General features: G+C 42.2%; 1 protein-coding gene across 1 annotated transcript; it reads left to right on the forward strand.

The window, feature by feature from the left end:
* Positions 1-470: 470 nt before the first annotated feature.
* Positions 471-10611, forward strand: LOC115077373 (olfactory receptor 6M1-like). The gene is made up of 2 exons (XM_029579668.1): positions 471-1172; positions 9628-10611. The coding sequence occupies exons 1-2, from the start codon at positions 471-473 to the stop codon at positions 10609-10611; spliced, it is 1686 nt and encodes a 561-aa protein (XP_029435528.1).
* Positions 10612-10891: the final 280 nt, after the last annotated feature.

The following is a 10891-nucleotide window of genomic DNA, read 5'->3' on the forward strand; positions in this document are numbered from 1 at the left end:
CCCACGGAAGGAGAAATGAGGGGCAACGAGTGTACCTGCACTGGCTGAGAACTTTTTCTCCGGAATATCTCCACTTGAAACCCTGGAGTTGCTCAAGAGACCTAGCGGACCCGTGGAGTTGAAGGGGCGGAACCGAGTGACATGAGTGTCGTGAGGAGAGTGTCTGCCCTATAAGATCACAGTATAGAGAGTGCCCCGCTGTCGCGGCGCGCTGCCTAAGCCGCGTGCTCCGTAAGGGGTACGCGGCTTGGTCCAGCATAGGCCGGCGAAGGCTGCCACCTCCTCTTAACTTGAACTCCCTCACATTCTTCTTTGTAAGTTCTTAAAGAAATCGATTGGAAGCTGCAGCTTGTTTTGGTAAATCACTTTCTTATAGTATCTTTGATATTTTCCTCATGCCACATACTAAGCGGAAGGGCAAAGTCAGACAGGAAGCCTCAACCCCTACCAGGCTAAACACTAGACAAACAATGCTGATAACTTTCTATTTGACAACGCAGACATTGACCCCAGAGAATCCCGTTACAGTTGTGGAAGGTGAGCAAGCTTCTTTTCTGTTGGGAGATGTGACTCTTAGTCCCGGGGCCCCAATAACACCTGCACCTCCAGCAAGCTCTTCTATTGTCACTGTGCCAGGCATGGCAGAAAATCGAACTTCGATTTATCAATCTAGCCTGATTGAGGAGGGCAGTGACATTAAAGATTTGCTTGAAAGGGGAAGAAGGGAAGACCCTCCCCTGGCTCGGAAGATGTCTTCAATCGGAGAGATTGTGATTAGCTCTGATGGAAGTTTGGAAACACCGGGAGGAAGTGTGCTACCCCCTATAGGACCGTCAGTTAGCCAAAAACTGAATAGTTCCATGCCTCCTTTAATTATGCCCATGACTGATAAAGGTGTTAAAAAAACTAATGTAACAATGGAAATGTTATGGCAAGCAATAACATTATTGCAAAATAATATAGTGAAACTAAATGTGAATATTAAAAAAATGCAAGATGTTTTGATAAACTTAAATCCTATGGTTACAAATTATGGGGTGACTTTAAAGAAAATGGAAGAGGATATAACAACTATTAAGAAAGTGCAAACCTCTATTTTTCAGGGGGAACTATTAGTTTCGAAAAAAGTTGAATCTTTGGAAAATTCGCTTAGATATTCTAATCTAAGAATGGTAAATTTTCCAAAATGTAATGATATCATTAAAAGAACAATTGAAAAATTACTTCTTAGAAGTATTACAATTTTCACCTGAAAATCTCCCAGTGGTTATAAATGTTTATTTTATAAATAAAGACCAAGGTAAAACATCTCCCCTGGAAATACAAGAAACATCATTAAATGTAACTGAATTAATTGAGACGTCATACAGTTCCCAAGTAGAGAAGAGAGGAACTCTTCTAGTAAAATTTGCTCAGTCTTCGGATAGAGATAAAGTGTTAAATTTGTTTATGATAAAAAGATCCTCTCTCTACTTGGGACAGAAAATATGGGTTTACCCTGATATGTCTAAAGAAACAAAGCAGAGAAGGAAAAAGTTTATAAATTTAGCTAACTTAGCAAGAACATATGGTATTCAAATAATTATAAGATTTCCATGTAAGTGTGTTATGCGCATTGCGGTAGATTTTATAAATTTACGCGCGTGCGAACAAAAGTATGCTGGATTTTATAAGATACGTGCGTAGCCACGTGTATCTTATAAAATCTGGGGTCGGCGCGCACAAGGGAGTGCATATTTGTGCAACCTGCGCGCGCCGAGCCCGGCGCGCGCTGCCTGTTCCCTCTGAGGCCGTTCTGAAATCGGAGCAGCCTCGGAGGGAACTTTCCTTCCGCCTCCCCTCACCTTCCCCTCCCTTCCTCTACCTAACCCACCCCCCCCCCCATCCCTATCTAAACCCCCCTACCTTTGTTGGCAGATTTCCGCCTGCCAAAAGCAGGTGTAAATCTGCGCGCGCTAGCGGGCTGCTGGCGCGCCATCACCCGACCTGGGGGCTGGTCCGGAGGCCTCGGCCACACCCCCGGGCTGGCACCACGCCCCCAGACCCACCCCAAACCGCCCCCTGACCCGCCCTTGACACGCCCCTCCCCACCCCTTTTACGAAGCCCCAGGACTTGTGCACGCCAGCGCCCTATGCAAAATAGGCGCAACAGCGCACGAGTGCCCTGCGCACGTAAATCCTATCGGATTTATTCGCCCAGGACTTTTAAAATCCGGCCCATAGAAGGGAAGAGGTACGTTTATTATGATCCTGAACATCTAGAAACGTTTTTGGAAGAACGTAGGAAACAGAAAGAGGGAAGTAACACTTAATTCCAGCTTAAATTCCAGGTAAATTGGTTAAATAAAGGAATTGTTTATTCTGCTATTTCTGTAGGTTATGGTAATATAATTATGTTATTTTTGCTCTACTAACCTCCCCAATTTTGTTTTGTAACAGGAATTCAGGGAAAGAATTTAAATTGGTTATGAATCATTATGATGATTGAGTTTTTGATGTAACCCTGACCCCTAAAGAATATTCAATGTAATGTTGAATATATGTAAAACTGGATTTTTAAATTGTGTTATCCATTAAAATTCATAAATAAAGAATTTTAAAAAATGGTATATAAATGCTTTTAAATAAATAAATAAATAGATAGACAGATAAGTGTTCCTCACACAAAACGGCCCATAAGTGAATGTAAATGGGCTACACGCAAGCAGAAATGTGGTACAATTGGGGCAGGGCATGGGCAGGACATGGGTTTTCCAGGGCTCCAGTTGGCTCTTAGAATTAGAAGCACACCTAAGCGAGATGGGTGTATATTAATTCTCGATGCCTGATTGCCCACCTATGTGCACTCGTGCACGCTTACGCTCCTAAGCATGTGCCAGCACGCTCGTTTTAAAGTTGCTGACATTTGTGAGCTGACAGGCAATGCTCTCCTCAGCTCTAGGTGCACGCAGCAGGAAGAAATATCTTTACAAGGTAACAGCTAAATATCATAGACAATAGACCCAAGAACTATGGAACGTTGTTCAGCATAAGATAGGTGTCCTTCAATCAAGAGTTAAATTTACATGATTGTGCATTCTAGGGTAAATAGCCCTTTTTGGTGGGGGTACATATATGTTACCCTAAATGTTTTACCTAGATGCAGGTGGGGTCAGGGAATAGTGAATGAGGAAGGGAGGATTGTATTTAGCCTTATGTGGTACATTGTCACCTTCAGGAAAATTAGGAAAAGATGGAAGGGGTTCCTACATGAGCGAACAAGCAACCCTGAAAGAAGCACCAGGTTGAGGAATACAGGGCATGGGAAAAGTCTCAGACTGTGCTTTTCATCTTCACACCTCATTTTTAGTGTGCATTAAGGGGTAGATTTTAAAAAAGCTCGCCTTCGCGTACTTTTGTTGGCGCACCAGGCGCCAACAAAAGTACGCTGGATTTTAGTAGATATGCGCGTAGCCCCGCGTATCTGCTAAAATCCTGGATCGGCGCGCGCAAGGCTGCCGATTTCGTGTAGCCGGCACGCGCCGAGCCGCGCAGCCTGCCTCCGTTCCCTCCAAGGCCGCTCCGAAATCGGAGCAGCCTCGGAGGGAACTCGCTTTCGCCCTCCCCTCACCTTCCCCTCCCTTCCTCTATCTAACCCACCCCCCCCGGCCCCTATCTAAACACCCCCCTACCTTTGTCCGGGGATTTACGCTTCCCGGAGGGAGAAGTAAATCCCCGCGTGCCAGCGGGCCGCTAGCGCGCTGAGACGCGACCTGGGGGCAGTTCCGGAGGGCACGGCCACGCCCCTGGACCGCCCCAGGCCGAAACCACGCCCCCGGGCCCGCCCCCGACATGCCCCCCTCGAAAAACCCCGGGACTTACGTGAGTCCCGGGCTCTGCGCGCGCCGGAGCACCGGCGCACAAGGCCCTGCTCACATAAATCCGGGCGGATTTACGCGAGCAGGGCTTTTAAAATCCGCCCCTAATTCAATAGTGTGCACTAACTTGAAAGTGTGAGCATAAAAATTAAATAGTACCCACTAATTTAAATAGCATGCAATCATAATTAGTGATCAGTAGGGATGGGCATTAATTTTCAATGAATGTGCAATCCACAACGAATCGGTTCCTTTTCATTTGATTCATGGGTTCGCGAAACACATGGCGATCCCCACGAATGAAACATATCATATTAGTTTCATTCTTTTGGTTCGCAGTGCTTTCTTAGCGGCCATTTGAAATAGGAGAAGGCCATGTGGGAGTATCCATAGCAACAACCAGCCTTTTCCTGTGAGTCATAGATTGCGTCATAGAGCGGGCGCGGGGAAAGGCGCTAGGTACCTGGAACTCGCGGAGGGAGGGGTGCTCTGCCAGACGGCTCCGCGTACCATGCTTCAGGGCAGGGAGGAAGGCAGCGCCTGCCTAGCCGATTTCCCTGCCACGGGAATGTCGATCCGTCCAGGATGCTGGGCAACCCACCCGCCCTCTTTCTCTCTTTCGTGGAAGCCAGCGTTCCCTCGGCTCCCGGCTCCCTGGCAGAATGATAAAAGGAGGAGGCAGGCCCGCCGGTCAAACGTGCCACACTTCGGAGGCACGTGGCAGTCACCAGTGTGGGTTCGTCCTGGTGCCTCGGAAATGTGAGGACAGCGGACTCCCTCTCTCACGCCCAGCGCTCACGGCAGGTGCATCGAGGCAAGGTCTTGTGGTGTTCTTGCCACTATCATAGTTCCTCAGTGTGTTGGTGCTAGTCTTTCTGCTGATTTCTGCTTTTATTGGCGCCTTGTGGTTTTTCTGACACTCTTTCTGCTTGCTATGTTCCCCCTTCAATGAGCTTTAAGGATGTTGATGCCACTTGTCTTGCCACTTTGCCTGTCGTGCTGCCTTCAAGGGTTCATGCAACTGTTATGGGTGCTCTCTTTTGAAGCTGTGGTGTGTTTTTGACACTCTCGCTGCTGTTTTGCACCTCTGTTAATGCACTCTTGCCACTCCTGGTACCCCATTGCCCCTTTATTTATTTTATTTATTTATTTAAGTTTTTCTATACCGGCATTCGCGATAAAAATCGCATCATGTCGGTTTACAATTAACAAGTAGATAGGGAACAAAAGGCAATAAATAACATTGATCTAAGTAATAATAATAATAAAATAATAGTAATAGTAGTAAAAAACGTTAAACAAGAGAAGGCTAAGGAATGCAGTTACAATAAAACAAGGGAGTAATATAACTTGGATCAGAGAAAGTGCCTTAGGCTATTCATGCCACCAAGGTGCCACTTTGCCACACTCTAAGTACCTTGGAGCTCTTTTCTTGTTCTGATGTTTGCTCCCCAGAAGTTTCATCAGAATTGATAAGAAAACCCCAGTTCTGCAGCCAAAAATAAGCTGCAAATACTTCCCCCATTGACTTTAATGGCAACCAAAAAAGAAATGTAACTAATGAACGAATTGGTTTTTTTCCCCTATGAAACGAATGAAACGAATTTGGGTCCCGGCGAAACAAAAAACGAAATTAAATGATTTTTTTCCTTCCGCACATCCCTATCTGCACTGTCAACAACACATCTGCTGTGGGTAGTTTATGCTTCTGGCACTGGAAGCATAAACTATTGGTTATACTTCCAGTGCTGCTGCTGATAGATGCAGTGGTGAAGTGCCAGAAGTTGGTAAGTTCATAGCCCATTCCTGACCAGGATTAGTTTTACATTGGGGGAGATGGGTTTCCAGTGTTTTGAAACTGTAGATGCTTGGCTAGAAGGGTCTCCAGGCAACCCACTTAAATCAATAAAGAAACCAAGAAGGAGTGTGGGGACCAGGCCCATCTAGAAACCCACATCACGTCTGTCTTATTTTGGGAGTTTTTGGGGTGGGGGATGCATGGCCTGATAGAGCAGAATATTAAATTTAGAGAAAGTGAGGGTAGGCCCTTTACTTTTTTTTTTTTTGGATGAAGAGATCAGGTTAAGAAGAAATTATCAGCCCATACAAGGCTGGATAACTTAACAACCTACCCAGTTATATTCAAACACAGCCGGTTAGGTAGCTAGATAACTTTAAGCAAGTATAACCAATGAGGCAGTTATCCTGCTGACTATAAGGAACAAACTATCCAGCTAACTTTCACCAGAAAACGTGTCCCTTAATCGGCGTAATGAATATTACACCCAGTGGGTTTTAGTTCTGAGACGAATAAACCCACTGCAATTAATTTATTCCCAGTAGAATAAGCTGGTTGTTTTTATTGCAAATCATCCATCTCGCATTTAATTATACCCTATAGACACTATACTGGACGTAATAAAGAGGCAGGTGCTTCTCATAGTGCCTATGATATAAATAGAGGGATGAAAGGTGTGACCTCGTTTTGCAGGGTTGTATATAGATCAAGAGAATAGGACAAGTACACATTAGAGACTGTTAAAGTCATACAGAAGACACAGTATGGACCAGATGCATGGGAAAAGAAACTTCCAGTCATCCAGTTAGAATGGTAACAGGCATATGATTATTTACTAACACTGAAATCATCACTTTGGTCTGTATTCTTTCCTGGGCTTTACTGCATCACCACACAAGGTTTCTGTCCCGTACTGACTGAATGGATATCTTCAGGGTAAGGGTTGGTGACACCGAGGCACCTGACATTATACCCTCTCAAGGTCTGATTGTATTTAACACTGTCGATACTCATCAGATTAATGCAGAGATGCCATAAATGCATGCCAGGTGTTTACATATCTTCCTAATTATTTTGATTTGAAATGGAAGAAACAGAACAAAGAGAAGAATGTAATAGGGATGCAAAATAAGAAATCTGAAGATAAAATATCTATTTGTAATTTTTTTTTAAGTTTTATTTTTTTTGTTTATTTGATCTATATTCCACTTTCAACATGTCAAAACACATTATATTCAGATACTGTAGGTATTTCTTTGTCTTCAGAATTTAAAGTATTTTGATTGATTCAATAAATAATATCACGATCTTCAATGTATCCTTACAATCCTGGGGTCAACACTGGAGCTAACATTTGTAGCCTGGACCTCAATAAATCTAATCCAATGGCAAAGGTATGTTACAAAACCTTTTTTTTTTACTTTGATTTCAAAATAGAAAACAGCAAATCATCACAAAAAAACCTCCCACCATAACTAACAAAGAAAACCCCAGCACCAACTGCTTCTATTTTCATTCAACTGAAGTTATTTTGTTGTTTTTTTTGGCTTGATTAGGCAACTAATAAACCATCTCAGCTACCTGGTATTTCTTTATTCTGAAGAAGCTTTTGGAATGGAGCAGTAACGTTTGGGATGATGTTTCACTACTCCTCATTCAAATAGAATTGTTGGGTGGTTTTCTCATTTACTTTGAAATTTTAAGCCTGAGAAATCCTCACAAACCTGGTAGGCACTGGCAAAATTGCACAAACTTGTAACCAGAGGTTAGAGGTATGTCCTAAATGGTCTTACATACTAATATAGTAACATAGAAATGATGGCAGAAAAGGACCAATAATCCATCCAGTCTGTCCAGCAAGAGTCTTATGGGGGAATCTGCTGCTCCTTGCAGGTTACCCCCATGTTTCTCTTAAGGGTAGTAATTTCCACTCCGCACAGTTATCCCCAAGCCTTATGATAACCCATAAAAAAATTTACTGCTAGCAACATTTTTACTGGGTGATGAGCCTTCTTGAAAATTCAGACATTGTTGCTTGATGTGCTTTGCTTGCGGACCTGGCCTTAGAAGCAATTCTGTGGTTTTTCTTTTTACGTCTGCACATCAGTACCCCAGACCATAAACGTCATGGCCCGTCTTAGTGGTCATCTGAATCCAATTCCTTTTCCATCCATATCATCACCACAGCTGTCAAAGTGGAGAGCGATATTGCAGTTGTGTCAAACGCATCAAGGCTTATTGGTTAAGGTTATAACCCCATGCTTTCTGTTAAGGATAGTAACTGCTGCTCCATGCAGGTTACTCCCATACTTATTACTTCCCCAGACCACAAAAGTTAGGAACCTCATTGGTTGTTGTCTGAATCCAATTCCCCTTTCCCCCTGCTGTTTAAGTGGATAGCCATGTTTTAGTTTCATCAATAGCATCAAGGCTTATTGATTGAGGGTACTAATCACCACACCAGCAAATTACTCCCATGATATTAGTGGGCTGTTAAATTAATTGGAGTTTTTGTAGGAATAGAAAACAGAGATAGTCCCTTTTTGATAAGCAAGTCCAGTTTTGATCTGGGTCCTCTGTGAAGTTAAATGGCTGGATGGGAGTAGAGAGGAATGGCTGGAGGATGAGGAAGAAGCAGATGTTGCTGAGGAATTGAATAATCTATGTATACACAGCTGCAAAATGGCTGTGCCTTGTGTAGATTATCTGGGTGGCCAGAATGGTAGGGCTGTTGTGTCTCTTTTACCAATATATATATATGGAGCCCATTTTCAATTATTTCCATGGCCCATTTTTTGTACGTGAAAATAGGATTGTGGAGATTTGTGATAGTATTTTATAAACTGTGTGGCACTTTCTCCCTTTACAAACATGCATATGTTACAATTCAAGTGTATATTTGTAAAGCAGAAACATGCATACTTTTTCTGTTGATTTTGTAAAAATACACATAATATATTTTACGTGCTAAATAATTGTAACAAATCACATGTAATAATCTAAAATTAAATTTGAAGGCAGGTATTTTTTTTATTTCATTTTCTGAATTTATTTTCCTCCAATCCAGTGCTCTCAGCGGCTTACAATAGAACATACATAAAATAAATATTCAAACATTAAAACAAATCATGGAGGGCAAAGTATAACAGCAGAAGAGCTACACCAACCTGAAAATGATTAGGTGCACGAGTATTCGGAATCACATTCACCAATGCCTCCAGCAGTTCACCTAGACCTTCACGAGTTCATCTAGCCCTGCAGCACTTCTCCATGATCCCCCCCACCAGTGTACACAGTGCTTCTGGCCAAAAAATGCAGACAAAACCAAGTCCAGTTTCAATTGTATGAGTCAATGAGCAGGTGTAAAAATGTTTAGACAAATTCAGTAATGTTTGTGCTTATACAAAATAGCGACTGTGCACCTACTTATGCATCCAACGGAATGTTCCTATCACCATCCCTTTTTCTTCCCAGTTAAATGAATGCATGCTACAAGTACAAACTGTTGTGGGACTTTAAAATTTGATACAGACGTCTTCTCATGTGGCTGAAGACTTAGCACTTACAGTATCATGGTATAAAAATAAGTCCTATCACTTGGAAACATGTAGACTAAGCCACTGAGTTTGAAATTTGAAATCCGGTAAAGTAGTAACAAAATATTACATGAGGCGTGGCTTAATCAAAAGTTGAAAACATAGTTGTTTTTATTTATTGTAAAATTATAAGAAATACAATATCTTAGAACAAGGCTTTGCAGAACCATAAAGAGAAAGGAACAGACTAAGAAAAATACTTTTATAATGTGCAAAATCTGGCCAAAACTGTCACACTAGCACTGGCAACAATACTGAAATAAATAGAGGTGAAACATGAACATATTTTGTGACATTGATCAAAGACATTTATTTTTACTTTTCTGTGCAGCTCTCTGATTTGTATTGATCTTTATTTTTGCATTTGTTTCTGCAGATGGAAATTATCTCAGACCTGGGACTTGGAAATAAAAGCAGGGTGACAGAGTTCATTTTGCAGGGATTTGGGTTTACGGTCAATTCTGGACTTCGGATGCTGTCCTTCATGGCTCTCCTCCTGATCTACTTATTAACCCTGACTGGGAACAGTCTGATCATCGCCTTGGTATACATTGATTCCCACCTTCACACACCCATGTACTTCTTCCTCAGCAACCTGTCTTTCATGGAGATCTGGCTCACCACCTGCATTGTCCCCAGGATGCTCCTAGACACCTTGTCAGAGACGAAATCCATTTCCATTGCTGCTTGTTTTACACAACTTTATTTTTATTTCTTCATAGGAACAGCAGAGTTTATTCTCCTGGCAGTCATGTCCTATGATCGCTATCTGGCGATCTGCCGTCCACTGCACTATGAGACCATCATGAGCGGTAGAGTTTGCCTACGGCTTATCCTCATCTGTTGGGGAGGCTCTTTCCTGCTGATTACATTTCCTGCCATTTTTTTCATGCAGCTATCATTCTGTGGTCATAATATCATGGATCATTTCTTCTGTGAAACGGCGCCTATGATGGAGATGGCTTGTTCTGATACCCAAACCCTTAAAATGGTCATTTTTATCCTTGCCTCATTTACATTGTTAAGTTCTTTGTTTATTACTCTGTTTTCCTATATGAGTATCATCTCCACAATCCTGCGTATGCCATCCACTGGGAGGAGCCAGAAGGCCTTCTCCACCTGTGCCTCCCATCTCACTGTTGTTATATTGAGCTGTGGAAGTAGCATTTTCATGTATGTGATACCCCACAATAACTCAATAGGCCTAAATAAAATGGTGGCAGTGTTAAACATCATTGTAACCCCCTTCCTAAATCCCTTCATCTATACTATAAGAAATGAGAAAGTTAAACAGATCATGAAAGACACAATTGATAAGAAACTGAGGTGTCCTCTTTGGAGACTTGATCGTGATTCTTGAGGACATTCCCTGAGGTTATAATTTTGCCCCAGAATCAAATCTACAAAGGAATGGTTTAAAAAGTTTTCTCCAGAAAATATTCAGTATTACCTAAAGCTATGTGTTATAAAAAACTACCAAGCTATTCAATAATATATCATTAGAAATTCTATGCATCATATCACCTGTTAGAAGTAAAACTGAATTAAAACCTGAGTAAAGCAATTATTTTTAACATGAAGTTTAATGTAAGTTATCAACCAACTCACCTGGGCTTGTATGTTAGTAATACCTGGCCAGC

This window comes from Rhinatrema bivittatum, chromosome 16 (genome assembly GCF_901001135.1).
Source record: "Rhinatrema bivittatum chromosome 16, aRhiBiv1.1, whole genome shotgun sequence".
Lineage (NCBI taxonomy): Eukaryota > Metazoa > Chordata > Amphibia > Gymnophiona > Rhinatrematidae > Rhinatrema > Rhinatrema bivittatum.